The sequence below is a fragment of the Chiloscyllium punctatum genome, chromosome 25 (genome assembly GCF_047496795.1).
Source record: "Chiloscyllium punctatum isolate Juve2018m chromosome 25, sChiPun1.3, whole genome shotgun sequence".
Classification (NCBI taxonomy): domain Eukaryota; kingdom Metazoa; phylum Chordata; class Chondrichthyes; order Orectolobiformes; family Hemiscylliidae; genus Chiloscyllium; species Chiloscyllium punctatum.
In genome coordinates, this window is record NC_092763.1 from 74,620,108 (window position 1) to 74,638,705 (window position 18,598).

An 18,598-nucleotide genomic window follows, 5' to 3' on the forward strand; every position below is an offset into this window, starting at 1 on the left:
CCCCTTTGGTCTGGAGGAAGTGGGAGGATTCAAAGGAGAAATTGTTAAGGGTGAGGACCAGTTCAGCCAAACGAATGAGAGTGTCGGTGGAAGGGTACTGTTGGGGACATCTGGAGAGGAAAAAAGGAGGGCTTGGAGGCCCTGGTCATGGCAGATGGCAGTGTAGAGGGATTGGATATCCATGGTGAAGATAAGGCGTTGGGGGCCGGGGAAACGGAAGTCTGTCATGTTGAGGATTGGAACCTGAACTGCATCTTATTAACTAAGGACAGGCATGCAATCTGTGCAGGTTTAAAAGTACTACTACAATATTTGCAATCTTTAGTTGCATAAAAGAACCAAATTAATATTTGGTTAACTGAAGCAGAAACCCAGATAACCAAAAAGATGCTATGTAATTGAAAGACACTTCTTAACTTTCTAGTATTTACATGCATGGCTGGAATCTATGTACATGAATTAATCATGAATGTACCATTGCATTGAATAAGTTCTAACTGTCCAGTCTAATTGACTTTCAGACATATTATTCTGAAATGTTGAATGCCTATCTCAAATGTTTTGGCTTGATCATGAGGGAACAATTACAATCAATTCATTGGTTTAATTTTATTATAAAACATTGCCAACACAGAATCAGACCTAATAATGCATCAGAGACTCTTTTTTTGCTAAAAATCACAGACAGCTTTTTAAAAAAATAATGATTTTCTGGGTCTCCGTATCCTTATTGCAAAGTGGAGTCTTGAATCATAATTGCAATATATTTTACATGCAATGGTTTGTATTGTGGTTGGCAACAAATTAGAGTTGATGCATTTGAATACAGGAGTAGGGATATCTTGTTGCAGTTATACAGGGCCTTGATAAGGTCACACTTTGAGTGTTGTATGCAGTTTTGGTCTCCTAGTCTGAGGAAGGACATTCTTGCCATTGAGGGAGTCTAGCAAAGGTCCATCACACCGATTCCTGGCATGACAGGACTGACATATGAGGAAAGACTGGATCAACTGGGCTTGTACTGGAATTTCGAAGAATGAAGGGAGTATCTCATAGAAACATATAAAATCCTGATAGGACTGGACAGGCTAGAGCTAGTCAGGACTGAGATGCTGTACATCTCTATGACTGTATGTGGAAGAATTTCTTCACTCCCAGAGTTACGAATCTGTGGAATTCTCTCCCACAGGAAGCTGTTGGGGCCAGTTCATGAGATATATTCAAGAGGGATCTGGGTGTGGCCCATGGGCTAAAGGGATCAATGGGTATAGAGAGAAAGCGGGAATGGGTTGCTGAGATTGCATGTTCAGCCATGATCATATTGAATGGTGGTGCAGACTCGAAGGGCCGAATGGCCTATTCCTCAGGAGCCCTACTTTGGTTTGACAGTATCTGTTGCATTAGCTGTGGAGTGAGCAGAGAAAGTGCAAGATTTGCTGGCTTCATTTTTTTGCCTTTTATTCCCCTCAGTTGAGCCTTTTGTTTTTGTTCACCTCCTCCACTTTCCTTCCAAACAGCCAGCCTACATAACTCATGTCCATCAGTGAGGGTCTCTCAGTTGTCAATGTCAACATCTGCCATATTCATATCTCATTTACAAGTATTCTTATCGTGGACACGTGGCTGTTCTGGAAGTCATGACCCAGTGGCCAGTCTCACTGTGTGGGTCTTTGGGTTTATGCCATCATCTGTCTGATAAATATGGTCAACTTAGAGAAAGTATCATTGTTTCCCCAGCTTGTGGAATTAGTGTGCTCTACAACTTATTCTGTCAACAGATATTGAACATATTCTAAAGGAAACAACAATGGAAACCTTTCGTCCTGCCAAGTCACACAACTGTTGAACTTTTTCTCAGAACGCAAGTTTGGTAGACTCTCAGTTTGATGCTGTCTTCCCAAAATCCCAGAATCCCTACAGTATGCAAGCAGGCAATTCAGCATATCGAGTCTACACTGACCCTCTGAAGAGCATCCCACCCAGACCCATCCCACTATCCTATTCTTGTAACTCTGCATTTCCCATGGCTAATCCACCTAGCCTGGACACAATCAGCAATTTAGCATTGCCAATCCACCTAACTTGCACATTTGCAGACTGTGTGAGAAAACCCACACAGACGCACATATACATTTGCCCGAGAGTGGAATCGAACCTTGGTCCCTAGAGCTGTGAGCCAGAATGCCACCTCATCGTTGGTGTGGTTACTGTGCCATTCTTTCTTGCTTTCTTAAGTAGCGCAGACAGAACAGCTGCAGCTTTTGCGTTGTGTGTGCATTGATTGTTGTTCATTGTGGAGCTTTGATATGTGAAGCCATCAACGTGCTTCACTGTTGCATCGTTAATTTGGTAGATGGCAACATGGCAATATTCTGAACCAGGACATCTGACTCACGATTCTAAGTGTTGATAAATCGTAAACTTAAAGAAAAAGTTATTTCTGCTTTTATTAACCTGCAGGTATATTCGACCCGGAGATAATTTAGCTGGCTTTGCAAAGGACAATTCATTACAAGAATGAGTCCATAGCTTGTAAAGCTAAATAAATTCTTTCAATGAGTTAACATTTCTCTTAGTTGAGGTTTTAAGCTGACAATATGTTTGACTAAGTAGGTTTACCTTGCTATGAATTATTAGGAGTAGAATCATGAGCAAAATGTGTTATTCAAACAAATAAAGACAATCCTTCATGAACAACAATCACAGACACTTTAAAAGATTGACCTCATTCATGAAAGAAATTGAAAGAACTATACAAATCTTCGAAAACGATGTTCATAGCCCTCTCAGTGAACATTTGGCCTCCCATCCACTGTAGTATGGATCTCGAATTAAAATAAAGCATAATGAACATGAAATGTTCAATGATTCAGAAAATAAAAACCAAAACTCATCTTACTTTCCAATAATTGGTCCCCTCTACCTTTGGTATTCTCAAACATTGCCTGTTGCTCCCTATCACCACTTCTACAAAGCTTCTCTCCTTCTTTTATTGCACCTACTTTACAGAATCAACAAGATATTCAGCATGAAAACACCATCTTTATGCAGGGCAGCTAAATTCTGATACAAGAAGCAAATTTAACCTTTTCAAACACAGTTTAGCTTTGCATTCATTGCCCAATAGCTAGAAGCTGCAAGCCCTTGTTGCAAAGCCCAGCTATTCACAACTTTTTAATGTGTACTTATATTCCCTAGATATGACAGTGCAAAGCCTGGTGTATGAGGTAATATTTCTGAAATGCTTAATACAAAAGTTGTATTAAACTCTATTCAATCTGATGATATCATAGTTTGTGAGTGGAGAATCAGGTAGTCTTGCTTAAGATCTTGACGGGATCAGAAGTAACATACCTTGCTACTAATGTCTTAGTTGTTACTACACGGGGTAAACACTCCTGCTTCATTTAAGCTAGCAACACCATGAGAAAAGATTTAACCCCGTGCAGTAAGCTGTGATAATTCAAGAGGCCAAGAACTATTTAAAGTCAAAATTAACAACTTTATTTCTTAAAGTACAACAGAGAATAATTAACTAACAAATATTCACAACTCCTTCCTTGAACCTGCCTTTTACTTTTTCTTCTACCATACTCGTCCGATAAAAATCCCGATTAAGATTTACAAAACAAAACTTTTTATCTCAAAGCCAGGCAGCTTTCAGTTTTCTCTGTATTCCTGTCTTCTTTTCTTCTTCTTGGGGATTCTACTTCACAGGTTACTGATGGATAAAGGCACCTTTTAAGAGAGTGATATTTTGGGCAGTCTTTACATGCTGGTGGCTTAGCAGTTCTCCTATCAACTGTTCAATTTTCCCCGGTCTTATACCTCCAAAGCATCGAATTGTGTCATTGGCTTTTAAGATTGTCAATATACTAAATTCAAACTTGATTGGAATTTGGTATTTTCGGGGTATAATTTAAAATGATTGGTCTAATTCAAATCTGTTTGCCGTTTCCAGGCAACCCAGCTAATCTAGCTTTTGACCAAGTATTACATTGTTACCTTATTGAGAACATTTGGTGCTGTGTCAGGTAGTTCTGCTAGCTTCTAACTCTCTGAAAGGTACAGGACACCCCCATCTTCATAACATAGTGATTAAATCAAATGAATCAATGTAACTTCTATTCATTGCTATCATGCTATCTTTTGTTATGTTAGACAGGTGCCTCTGCTTGTTAAGATTTATTTGTGGTCCATCCTGGTAATTTGCCAAGCCCTTGGTAATCTCATAGCCGAATTGATATGGTATTTGACTTCAACATGGTTCATGATGTTATAGGAAAATTGGAGGAAAGGCAAGGAGGAACAGATACACCAGGTGGTAAGTCATTGATTTAGTGGGAATACAACAAGAGTAAAAGACGCTTCAGCATAAACAGGAAATAGAGCAGCTAGAAATGGAATTCCTAAACAGCAGTAAAAGAAAGACAGAGAACATATCAGAGGAAGTGGAAAAGAATAAGAAAGAGAGAGAGGAAAATGAGAAAAACCCACTCATAATCAAAGGCCAGTGAGGAAGTGTTTCAATATGCACTCTCTATAGCAAGCTTTTGAGGAAAAGAATATAAAGGAATTCCTTATGGCATTTAAAAAGGTAGCAAAACAAGCAAAGTAGCCAAAGGAAAACCAAAGAGTGCTCATGTAATGCAGGTAGACAGGTAAAGCTCATGAAGTTTATGCATCATTTTTAGAAGAGGTTACAATGCAGTAAAAATTACTATTTTGGGTGCATCTGAATCAGTGCCTGAGGCTCTCAGACAAACATTTTGAAATGGAGAAAGGAGCCTGGATAGACTCACACTGAATTTAAAAGGTAAGGCAAAGTAATTTTAACTGTTTGATACAGGCTTTAGGAGTAAGTGTCATACTTGTAGCTCTCAGGGAAACTATTCTTGGAGGAATTTAAAAACTCACTTCCTCCAGTAACTTGAACTCCCATTTAAAAAGGGGTGTAGCAGCTAAGCAGGGAACAGAGGTAGGTGACAATTATGAGCTGATCCAAAAAATCTTCTTTTCCTATCACCACATAAAACCGAGAAGGCTGGAAGGTGGAAGAACGAAAGGGAAGGCAAGTAGCCAGTATACTAAAGGGACAGCTGAGAATTCCCCATAAATGCCTCCTCCAATGGAAAGAGAGATGCCAATGGTGAAGGTGGAAATTGAACACCTAAGTGTTTCCATTGTAATAAAGCGAGACGCCTTTAACTTTGGAATGTTGGAAGTTTATATGGAGAATTAACAGGACCTTTTGAGGTTTGTCAGGGTGATGCTGGAAAGGGAGGTCAGAGAAAAACACAGAGATCAATCTGTAGCTTGAACTATGACTGTGCGACAAAAGGTAAATGCTGCTGAACGTGTGGAAGAGGTGAACAAGGTAGATGAAAAGCAAGGAGTTTTTGTTGTGAGGGAGGTAATCCCTTATTATGCAAATAATACAGCCAAATCTGTAATTACATTAAGGGATATTGTAGCTACTTTGGCTGGAAGAAGACATCATTTTCTCCAACATCACACTGCAAGCCAAAATTTTAATAAATAGAATTAATGGAGAGTACATACCCATTTCATACCAGAGTGCATTGAGAATATGGCTTGAGATCTGGAAAAGGGACAGTTGGTGTTGTTCAGAAATTATCTCTGGATGGGGTTGATTCACTCTGAGCTAGTGATTTGGCAGAAACAAAAGGTATAGCTTCCCTCATAATCGCATCCTGTCTGAGTGAGATCAAAGGAATGGAACAAAGACACTGACAAGTTTCAGGTATTTTTGCATCGTGTGTGGTGACTCAGGCAGTGTCTAAGTAAAGCTGAAAAATGTGTTGCTGGAAAAGCGCAGCAGGTCAGGCAGAATCCAAGGAGCAGGAGAATCGACATTTCGGGCGTGAGCCCTTCTTCAGGAATCAGTCTGGAGACCATGCAGGGTCAGTCGGTTCCATAGGCAGGTGCTGAGGAAGGAGATGTGGCTGTGGTAGCGAGTCTGTTTGAGAACGTGGCTGAAGAGCTTCTGGCCAGAGGAGATGACCTGGGGGGTGTGCAGTGAGAGAGGCACTCACTGAAATCCTTGTAGAGGGAGGAAGAGAGCTTTTACAAGGAAGGCATCCTTGTAAGAGGATTCGCAGTAGGTTAAAATCTTCGAGGAGAAAGTGAGGACTGCAGATGCTGGAGATCAGAGCTGAAAATGTGTTGCTGGAAAAGCGCAGCAGGTCAGGCAGCATCCAAGGAGCAGAAGAATCGACGTTTCGGGCATGAGCCCTTCTTCAGTGTCTAAGTAAAGTCCATCATGAGGGGTTAAAGTGATTCCACGGGGAGATATTAGGTTAGCCAAGGCTTCCCTTAAATGTTGATAATCCAAAGAAATGATTGTTAGGTTTTTGATTGTTAATTGATTCTCAGGTAGCAATTCTGGAGTTAAATAAGTTACCATAGCCATCCCACATCGGAGCTGAGGTTATCGAAATTCTACAATGTTCTTATGAAAGATGGGATTTCATGAAGAAATCATTCCGCAGCAAAGAGTAGACAGGTGATTCAAGTATATATCACAGAGATATTGTGGGTAGCACATGAAATTCCTACAGCAGGATGTGTAGGGTTATGGAAAACGCAAGCATTTATAAGTTGACACTTTTACTGACCAGGTGTTCATGAGGGCATTGTGCAGTTTTGTGACATGTGTCAAGTAGTGGGAAAACCTCAAAGTTCATTCAAAGTAGCATCTTCCACACCCATAGCAGAGGTAAGAACTCTATTATTGAACTGCAAGACCTCTCCCAGTGTTCACTCAATATTAGACCACAGAGCTGCTCGGTCTCATGAGAGAGAAATCGATAGTGCATAATTTGAGAGTCACCACATCTCAGGTGACAGCTGAAGGGTGAGGTTGAGACATAGAACATAGAACATAGAACATAGAACAATACAGCACAGAACAGGCCCTTCGGCCCACGATGTTGTGCCGAACTTCTATCCTAGATTAAGCACCCATCCATGTACCTATCCAAATGCCGCTTAAAGGTCGCCAATGAATCTGACTCTACCACTCCCTCGGGCAGCGCATTCCATGCCCCCACCACTCTCTGGGTAAAGAACCCACCCCTGACATCTCCCCTATACCTTCCACCCTTCACCTTAAATTTATGTCCCCTTGTAACACTCTGTTGTACCCGGGGAAAAAGTTTCTGACTGTCTACTCTATCTATTCCTCTGATCATCTTATAAACCTCGATCAAGTCACCCCTCATCCTTCGCCGTTCCAACGAGAAAAGGCCGAGAACTCTCAACCTATCCTCGTACGACCTACTCTCCATTCCAGGCAACATCCTGGTAAATCTTCTCTGCACCCTCTCCAAAGCTTCCACATCTTTCCTAAAGTGAGGCGACCAGAACTGCACACAGTACTCCAAATGTGGCCTAACCAAAGTCCTGTACAGCTGCAACATCACCTCACGACTCTTGAATTCAATCCCTCTGCTAATGAACGATAATACTCCATAGGCCTTCTTACAAACTCTATCCACCTGAGTGGCAACCTTCAAAGATCTATGCACATAGACCCCAAGATCCCTCTGTTCCTCCACCTGACCAAGAACCCTACCATTAACCCTGTATTCCGCATTCTTATTTGTTCTTCCAAAATGGACAACCTCACACTTGGCAGGGTTGAACTCCATCTGCCACTCCTCAGCCCAGCTCTGCATCATATCTAAGTCCCTCTGCAGCCGACAACAGCCCTCCTCACTGTCCACAACTCCACCTATCTTTGTATCATCTGCAAATTTACTGACCCACCCTTCGACTCCCTCCTCTAAGTCATTAATAAAAATTACAAACAGCAGAGGACCCAGAACTGATCCCTGCGGAACTCCACTTGTAACTGGACTCCATGCTGAATATTTACCATCTACCACCACTCTCTGACTTCGACCGGTTAGCCAGTTTTCTATCCAATTGGCCAAATTTCCCTCTATCCCATGCCTCCTGACTTTCCGCATAAGCCTACCATGGGGAACCTTATCAAATGCCTTACTAAAATCCATGTACACTACATCCACTGCTCTACCCTCATCCACATGCTTGGTCACCTCCTCGAAGAATTACGTTGAGACTTTCATAGTAAATTCAGTTGATATGGAAATTAAACTGCACTGCAGGTGTTATTGCATCTTAGACCAGCCATCCAGCTTTCTGAGTTAACTGATCCCACCCTTACTATTATGGATATGATGGCACACTTCCCAAAAGCCATTCAATGAAGGGAATCAGAGCTAAAATAGTCGTGGAATAATTAACTCCATTACTCGTTATGGGCTACCAATAAAAATACAGTCAGATAAGATTCCAATTTTCTGTCCAAAGTTTTCCAAGACATCATAAGTCCACAGTATATCACTCACAGATAAAGGGAACCTTTGAGAGATACCATCAGATGTTCAAAACAACAAGCATGTTATCAGGAATATCCCCAAAATTGGAGCAATGTTTTGGATTTTCTACTATTTATCACCGGAACTTGCAAAATGAATCTTTTTGGTTTAAACACTTGATTTAATTCATGACAATGAATTTATCATGAGATTAAGGGTCTATGAAAATGATCAGGGAAGGTTTATAGGACACAAATATGAATCCTCGATGTCGGATTGCGGGTCTGTGTCCTTACAGAGGCTGATGGGAATCTGGAAAGTTGCACAGAACCATTTCAAACATTCCCAGGTAAAGGTGAGGGAATAGACAGGCAAGCAAGTGAAATTTGGATATTACACACATTACCTTTACAGCAGGAACCTCTGAAAGCAAGATTTTCAGTGGTTCAGTGGTTCATGCAAGATAATAAAGAAGATCAGTAAACGGAATGATCTGTAGATACCCTTCGTCATAGAAAGAAGAATCAGTTGTGTTGTATTTTGGTGACTTAATTAACACCTTGGGATGGCATAATGGCTGAGTGGTTGGGATTGCTGCCTACCAGCGCCAGGGACCCAGGTTTGATTCCAGCCTCTGGCAAGTGTCTGCGTGGAGTTTGGATATTCTTGCTGTGTCTGTGTGGGTTTCCACTGGGTGCTCCAGTTCCTCTCAGAGTACAGAGATGTGCAGGTTGGGTGGATTGACCATGCCACATTGCTCATAGTGTCCATGGATGTGCAGCCTAGATGACGTAGCAGTGGGAAATGCAGGGGTAGGAAAAGGGGGATAGGTCTGGGTGGGATACTCTTCAGAAAGTAGATATCGGCTGAATGGTCTGCTTCCACCCTGGAGGGATTCTATGATTTAGAGTCATGGTGGAGTAGTGAGGTTTTATTAGTAGCACATTTTCTCCACTCCCCCCAGACCCACCATCACAATCAAATAAATCCTGAATCGTATGAATAAAACACCAGATTTAAATCTTTTGCACCATCAGAGCATGTCTTTTCAATGTGTGAAAGTTGAAAAGATTCCAATGTTCTGGGAGGTCATTTGCAGTCAGGACTGTATGAGGAAGCTAGAGGTCAGTGAAATCTGGGACACATCAAGAAGGTAACATGAGATTGATCACCCAGCATCAAGTGGAGCTAAGGCCCTGGAATACTAATAAACAGGGGTCACAGAGATACACTGACATACCTTAAATACAGCCTTTAACTGTTAACCCACTGAAGCCCTTAAAAACATAAATAATGTAAATATATCTCAGGAACAAGTGTTTTTTTTTTTGTCTGCACTTTCCCTTTACTTATATCATACCTGCATGATTTTACTACATTACACATTAGCATTGCAATATTTTTCACCAACTCATGTTCAATTAAAGTTCATTACCTTCCAAATGTTTTAAGTGATTTGCTATTGCTACTCAATCTTTCGCAATACACCTTCAACAGTACAGTTTAATGTTGACAACACATTTCATAAATTTCCACTCACCTTAATACACAAGTATAGAATCCGTTATCCTGTAACTCTGCTGAATGGAACCAAATGGAATCCTCTTCCTTGCTTATTCTGCGCCCAGCGAATATAATTGGCTCTTCGGAATCTCCTTGTCCGTTATTTTTATACCACATTAGGCTGAGCCCAGAATTCTGCGCCATGCTGTAGTTAGTCCTGATGTATCCATAGAAGAGTGCACATTTTATACGCACAGGTTCACCTGCCAGCACCATGTATTTCTTGAGATCCACAGACCAGTCAATACAAACGTCAACTGCAATACAGAAATAAAAATGAAAAGAATAATTCATTACTCTCAAAAGCTGACTGTTTTAGAAGCTGTGTGCCTCAATTTAAGATGTCCAATATGGGGAGGTCATGTCTGACAAATCTGGTAGTTTTCATTGAGGAGGTAACCAGCAAGTTAGACAAAGGGGAGCCAGTGAATGTGATCTATTTGGATTTCAAGAAGGCTTTTGACAAAGTGTCACACAGGAGGCTGCAAAATAAGATAAGAGCCCATGGTATTTGGGGCAAGGTACTGGCATGGGCAGAGGATTGGCTGACTAGCAGAACATAGAGAGTGAGGAGAAAAGAGTCTTTTTCAGGATGGCAGCCAGTGACTAGTGGAGTTTCGCCAGGATCCGTGTTGGGACCGCAAGTATTCATGTAACACCTTAACGATCTGGAGGAAGGGACTGAGGGCATTGTTGCTCAGTTCGCAGATGACGTAAAGATAGATGGAGGAACAGGTAATGTTGAGGAAGTGGGGAGGCTGCAGAAGAGCTTGGAACAGGCTGGGCAAGTGGGTTAAGAAGTGGCAGATGGAATATACTGTGGGAAAGTGTGAGTTCATGCATTTTGGTAGGAACTATAGCAGTGTAGGAACTCTGAAGCAGAAAGGCATTTGGGAGCTCTAATTCAGGAGTATCTTTAGATTAACATGGTGGTTAAGATGGCAAATGAAATGGTAGCATTCATTTCAAGAGGGCTAGAATACAAGGGCAGCAATGTACTGCTGAGGCTGCATAAGGCTCTGGTCAGACAGCGTTTGGGATATTGTGAGCAGTTTTGGACCGAAGCAGGATGTGCTGGGATGGGAAGGGCTCTTGAGGACATTTACAAGAATGATCCCAGGGATGAAGGGCTTGTCATATGAGGAGCGCTTGAGGACTCTGGGTCTGCACGTGACATTTAGAAGGATGTGAGGTACTCATTGAAACTTAAAGAATACTAAAAGCCTGGATAGAGTCATAGAGATGTTACAGCATGGAGAGTGTATATGGAGAAGATGTTTCTACTCATAGGAGAGACAAGGGTCCACGGGCACAGCCTCAATGTGAAGGGATAATGAGATGAGAAGGAATTTCTTTAGCCAGAGGGTAGTGAATTTGTGGAACTCAGAGTTGCAGAGGGCTGTGGAGGCCATGCTATTGATTGTATTTAATACAAAGATTGATTCTTGATTGTTAGGGGGATATAAGGCTCCAGGGAGAGGACAGGAGAATGGATTGAATATTTTTATAGTATTGTAATGGATTTGTAAACTTTGATAAGACCATCATTTTTTGGATCAAAGTTGACTTTTTTTTTGCATTTAAGCACAAAGTAGTATAATAATTGCAATCATATAAACTACTGAACATTCACAGAACATTTTGTAAGACACCGCACGGAAGAATATAGCAAACTTTGTCAATTCTACATAAGATTGTTATTTTTGCAAGGATTTGATCAATGACGAGAATTCTTATTCCAACTATCTTACAGTTCTATGACCAAAGTAAGATGAAATCACAGATAAATTTTTCACAAAAAGTTTAACTACTTCATTCATCATTTTCTGATCATCATCAATTTCTATAAACAGTTGAGAAAACTGAAGAGGACCAAGTTTGTAATTGCCCAGGTGTGAGCTATAAATTCATACTTTGAAGGCAGGCAGCATGGTGGCTCACACACCAGACACCCAGGTTCAATTTCAGCCTCGGGTGACTGTCTGTGTGGAGTTTGCACGTTCTCCCCGTGTCTCTGTGGGTTTCCTCCAGGTGCTCCAGATTCTTCCCACAGTTCAAAGATGTGCAGGTTAGGTAGATTGACTATGCTAAATTGCCCATAGTGTCCAGGGATGTGCAGTAAAGCTGGATTAGCCATGGGAAATGAAAAGTTTTGGGGATGTGGGTCTGGGTGTGATGCTCTTCGGAGGGTTGGTGCAAACTTAATGGGTTGAATGGCCTTTTTCTGCACCGTAGGGATTTTATGATCCTTATAAGAATTGGACTGCCTCTGGTGTCAGTATTTGATTATAGTGGTGCTGGAAAAGCACAGCAGGTCAGGCAGTATCCGAGGAGCAGGAAAATCGACGTTTCGGGCAAAAGCCCTTCATCAGGAATCATTCCATAAGGACTGTTTGCTATATTCCACATGTGATCTGACTAGTGCTTTGTATAGATTTTGGCAAGACCTCCCTATATTAATACTCCACTTCCTTTGGCTTACAGTCCATTTGCCTTTACCTACTGCCTGTTTTAGCCTTCATTTTAAAGGTGCAAACTGAAAAGACTACACCTGGGATGGGAACTAATGAAAGTCAGAGAGGAATCAAGTATGAGAACACAAGACTGAAATGGCAATAAGGGAAGTGATCAGCAAAGGAATCAAAGGCTAGAATCAAACAATGCCACAGCAAAGTATAATGGGAATGGACAAGAAACATTAAAAAAAAACCCTTAAGGCTTCGTGCCTAAACACATGGGGCATTTGAAATAAAGTGGATGAACTAATTGTGCAAATTGATGTAAATGAATATGATATAGTTGAGATTACAGAGATATGGCTGCAGGGTGACCAGGGATGGGATCTGGGGCATTCAGTAATTCCGAAGGACAGACAAAAAGGAGAAGCTGGTGGAGTTGCATTACTGGTTAAAAGAGGATATAAACACAATAGTGAGGCAAGGTTTTAGCTCAGACAATGTAGAATCTGTGGGTAGAATTGAGACATACCAAGGGGCAAAAAACAGTAGTGGAAGCCATATATAGACCTTCAAACTATAATCGGGATTTTGTGAAAGGCATTCAGTAGGAAATCAGGGATGCATACAGTGAAAAAAACATAGGTAATCATTGGTGACTTTAATCTGCATATAGATTGGGAAACTCAAAGCAATCACAATGCTGTAGAGGAGAAATTCCGACAGTGTGTGTGGGATGGTTTTCTGGACCGACATGTTGAGAAACCAATCCGAGAACAGGCTATTTTAGACTGGGCATTATGCAATGAGAATGGAATCATTGTTAATGTAATTGTGAGAGACTCCTTTGAGGATGACTGACCTTAATAGGAGAACATTTTTCATCAAGATGGAGATTGAGGTCATTGATTCTGAGACTAGGGTCCTGAATCTTAACAAGGAAACTACAATGGTATGAGGCTTGGATTGGGAAATGTGACTAAATGGAATGACAGTGAATGAGCAATGGCAAACTTTCAAAGGGAAAATGGGCAATTGGCAACAATTGTTTGTTCTTGTCAGGTGTAAGAGTGCAAAGAGAACAATGGCTAAACCATGATTTACGATGGATGTTAGAGATAGTATTAGAGGCTTAGACAGAGGCAAATAAATTGATAAGATAAAAATCAACAGACCTGAGGATTAGAAACAGTTTAGAAGTCAGCAAAGAAGGATCAAAGGATTGATTAAGGGGGGAATAGAGTATGACAGTAAGATTGTAGAGAACATAAAAACTGACTGTAAAAGCTTCTATGGCTATGGAAAGAAAAAGAATTGAAAACTAATGTAGGTCACTTAATCTAGGGTAATTTATCACGGGGAACAAAGAAATAGCTGATGACCTAAATTCACAGTTTGCTCTGTCTTCACAAAAGAAGATATGAATAACATAACAGAAATGATGGAGAACACCCAGATTTAGTGAGAGGGATGAACTGAAGCAAACCTATATAAGTGGAGAAATGGTTTTGGAGAAATTGATGGGATTGAAGGCTAATAAATCCCCAGGGCATGGTAATCTACATCCCAGATTACTTAAAGAAGTTGCCTTCGAAATAAACGATGCATTCATGTAATTTTCCAAGATTCTTTAAACTCCCGGAACAGTTAATGCAGATTGGAGGGTAGCTAATGTAACTATTGGAAAAGAGAGATAGAGAGAAAACAGGGAATTATAGACCACTGAATCTTACACTGGCAGGGGGGAAGATGTCAGAATCTAATATCAAGGGAAATCATTCTTGACAAATTGACTGGAAGAGTTGATTCGGGGAGTGAGTCCATACGGTTTATCGAGAATTTAAGAAAGGTTTTCGACAAAGGTCCATGTAAGAGATTAATGAGTAAAATTAAAGCAGATGGGACTGGGTAGTGTATTGAGATAGATAAAAAATTGGTTAGCAGATAGGAAACCATTGATTGTGTTTCTCAATGGCATGCCATTGTCTCCTTCTATTTAGTCAGTCCCCTGCTGAAGTAAATATTCTACGTTAAACATTATCTTGTCGCCATGTTACAATTGGATATAACTTTGGTTAGCAGATAGGAAGAAGAAATGGGTCTTTCTCTAACTGGCAGGCAATGACTAGTCTGGTACGATAGGAATTGGCACAAGATTCCAGTTATTCACAATGTATGTTAATGATTTAGATGAAGGATGTAATATTTCAAAAATTATAGAGTTGGGTGGAAGGGTGAGCTGTGAGGAGGATGCAGAGATGTTGCAGAATAATTTGGACAGGCTGATTGAGTGGGCAAATGAATAGCAGATGCAGTATAACGTGATGAATGAGAGAGTATCCACAGTGGGAGCAAAAAATAGGATGGCAGATTACTATTTGAATTACTGTAACCTGAGAGAAGGGAATGTACAATGAGACCTGTGTGTCTCTGTGCACCAGTTGCTGAAAGTAAGTGCATAGGTTTCCATTAGCAATAAGGAAGGCAAACTGCATTTGTGAGTGGATTCAAGTACAGGAACAAAGGTGTTATAAATTCATAAGATATAGAAGCAGAATTGGGCCATTCGGTCCATCAGGCCTGCTCTGCCATTCGATTATTGCTGATATGTTCCTCACCTCCATTTCCTGCCTTCCTTCCATATCCCTTCATTCCATGAACAATTAAAAACCTGACTAACCCCTCCTCTAACTTACTCACTGTCCCAGCATCAACTGCACTTTGGGCTAGCAAATTGCACAGACTCACAACACTTTGGAGAACTCCGTTTCAAATTTGCTTCCCCTTATCTTAAGACTATAGCCTCTTGTCCAATAGTGCCTGACAAGAGGAATCATCTGCTCCACGTCTATCTTATCCATGGCTTAGGGCAACTATACAGGGCATTGCGGAGGTCGCAACTGGAATATTGTGTGCAGTTTTGGTCTCCTTATCTCAGGAAGGATGTTCTGACTGTGCAGAGAGTGCAGCTGAGGTTTGCCTGACTGGGATGGCTGGACTGACGTATGAAGAGAAACTGGACTGGTTCAGATCATATTCAGTGGAGTTCAGAAAAGGGGCGGTAGGTAGAACCACATAGAAATCTATAAAATTCTAACAGGATGAGACCAGTTAGACACAGGAAAGATTTTCTCCAGAGTGAGGAGCCACAGTCATAGATTTTAAGCATAAGGAGTACACATTTTATGACTGAGATGAGGAGAAATGTCTTCACCCAGACAGTGGCACGCTTGTGGAATGCACTACCCCACAAAGTGGCTAACTTCAAAACATTGGGTTTTCAAGAAGGAATTAGATGTAGTGCTTTTGGTTAAAGGGATCAAGTGATATGAGGAAAGGTTGGATTAGGTATTGAGCTTGATGATAGCCATGATTACAATGAATGACAGAGAGGCTTGAGGGGTCGAATGGCTGACTCATGTTCCTACCTTCTATGTTTCTATGGAAAGGAGGAAGGCTTTACTACAACTGTGCAAGGCACTCAGTAGAAAGTGACTGGAATACAGTGGACAGTCTCGGGAAATATCTATTGGCATTGGAAGCTAAGAAAAGCAGGTTCACTCGGATGTTAACAAGTATGGAGGCACTGTCTTATGAGAACATGTTCAATAGGTTGCGCCTGTACTCACCAGAGTTAGAAGTATGAGGGGGTCATCTTACTAAAACAGATTTTGAATTAACTTGACAGGGTAGATGCAGAAAAAGGCTTTGTTTTTCTTGCCTTTGTATAACTTGGTTCACAATATCAAGGATTCTACTTGTTCCTTTAACAGCCCTCGCCACTTAACCTGCCACCATCAAAGATTTGAGTCTGTCCCAGTGCTGCTGTTAAAATTTTATGACTTAGTTCATACTGCAGTAGCTCCATCAAAAATGTATCAATCTTTTCACAAACCCTTGCATTAAATTTCTCCTCATGCTTCTGTCCTTTTCACCAATACACCAATTACATTTCCAAGTAATGTGTCCTCTGCAAATGTTTGAAATTATGTCCTACATACGTAAGGTCACAGATCCACATTAAAATGAACAGTCCTTTTCATACCATCCCCTTGGGAACAACACTTGACTCCAGGTTGAAACGTAATTGCTCACTGTTAAACACTACGCCTTGTCTCTTAGACAATTCTGCATCCACGTTGTCATTGTCCCTTTACTCCCATGGGTTTTAAATATTTTCACGAAAATAATCAGTGTTTAATATGAAACACAGGACTACAAAGCTTTGCAATGATTTACACTTGGATTATTTTCAAATGAGAATTATGTTATAAATATTATTCAAAGAGAACAATGTCATAAAGCCATTGAACAGTAAAATCATTGAGTCCGCTCTGTCAATTGTTGCATGCAAGGTGCAACATTTAGAATTGGCATGCCATTGAGAAACACAATCAATGTATGTGTTGTTTACTGTAGCTACCTTTAAATGTCAGGGTATAGGAACATGTAAGAGACACAGGTATTATGAACATCTTAAAAAAACCAAGCTGACGTATTACTGCATCATATGCAAATACAATTACAAAAATTAGGTGGCACGGTGGCTCAGTGGTTAGCACTGCTGTCTCACAGCATCAGGCATCTGGGTTTAATTGCACCCTCGGGCGACTGTCTGTACGGAGTTTGCACTTTCTTCCAGTGTCTGTGGGGGTTTCCTCCGGGTGCTCCAGTTTTTCCCCACAGTCCAAAGATGTTCAGGTTGGGTGGATTGGCCATACTGAATTACCCATGGTGTTCAGGCAGGTGCCAACTAAGCTGGTTAGCTATGGGAAATACAGGGTTATAGGCAGGGGCTGGGTCTGGGTGGGATGCTCTTCAGAGGTTCAGTGTGGACTCGATGAGCTGAATGGCCTGATTCCACACTGCAGGGATTCTATGATGAAATAGAGTGAAATAGAAAATTACATTATTAACTTCAGCTGCTTCCCCTTCCATTGTTATTTCTCTCTTCTATAAGCAATGTTGTTTTCATCATTTGTTGAGACTATACAGCTCTTGTATATCCCAGTGTTGGAGGAGTTACAGAGAGTCACATGACTGGTGCAAAACTTAAGGGAGGATAAACACCCACATCAGTCTTCCCACAAGATTTAAGGGAGACAAGGACCACATGAACTGCTGATATACTGTGTTTTCCTTTTCACAGTTAGTGTAGGTACAGAAACTGCAATTTCTGGCTCGGAGATTTTAATACAAATAGGCAAAGTCAATGTGTATTTGTGATTAATGTATGCGAGAGAGCAAGACATTTAGGGTTTCAACTCATAGGTTAAGGTGAGTGTCTCCTTCTATTTAGTCAGTCCCCTGCTGAAGTGAATATTCTATGGTAAACATTATCTTGTCGCCATGTTACAATTGAATATAACTTTGGTTAGGACACATTTCGAAGACTGCCCACAGTTCTGGTCACCACATTAACAAAAGGATGTGGATGCTTTGGAAAGGGTACAGAGGAGGTTCACCAGGATGTTGCCTGGTACAGAGGTGCTAGCTATGAAGACAGGTTGACTAGATTAGGATTATTTTCATGAGAAAGAGGGAGATTGAGGGGAAGACCTGATTGAGGTTTACAAAGTCATGAGAGGTATAGACAGGGTGGACTGCAAGAAGCCTTTTCCCAGAGCAGGGAACTCAATTACTAGGGGTCACAGGTTCAAGGTGAGAAGGGAAAAGTTTAAGGGAGAAATGCGTGGAAAGTTCTTTACCCAGATGGTTCCGGGTGCCTGGAATGCGTTGTCAGTGGAGGTGGAAGAGGCGGGCACGATAGTGCCATTTAAGACAGATACATGAATGGGCAGGGAGCAGAACAATCAGACCCTAAGAAAATAGTCAACAGGTTTAGATAGAGGATCTGAATCTGCACAGGCTTGAAGGGCCGAAGGGCTTGTACCTGTGCTGGAATTTTCTTTGTTCTTTGTTGTGATGATGCTGCTCCTTTAACAAGGTTAGGTTGCCCTTGGGATTTTTTCAGAGGGTTCATAAAAACAGAGGGTCCATTTTGTCTGTGTTTATCGACTTGACAAAGCTTTTAAATTTAAAAAAAGTCACTTGTACAATGAAAGGGGAGCGGCCAGTTCTCCCAGCTCAGCTTTCTCACGTTTGGTTTGGTGTCAGCAAGCAGTCAGTCAATCAGTTTTGAGGCTGTTGGTCAAAGAAACAGCTCCATGGAAGAAGGTGTTCCATGCTGATCTCTCTGTCATCTCTCTTTCG

The 18,598-nt window shown here is 41.1% G+C and overlaps 1 protein-coding gene across 2 annotated transcripts in view; it reads right to left on the reverse strand.

Moving 5' to 3' along the window:
- The window catches only part of il1rapl2 (interleukin 1 receptor accessory protein-like 2), a 1,030,579-nt gene that overhangs the window by 483,341 nt on the left and 528,640 nt on the right, over positions 1-18,598 (reverse strand). For both annotated transcript variants that reach the window (XM_072595577.1, XM_072595576.1), the window contains exon 3: positions 9,907-10,186. In XM_072595577.1, coding sequence (XP_072451678.1) covers positions 9,907-10,186 — 280 coding nt within the window. The remainder of the gene's footprint in view (positions 1-9,906; positions 10,187-18,598) is intronic.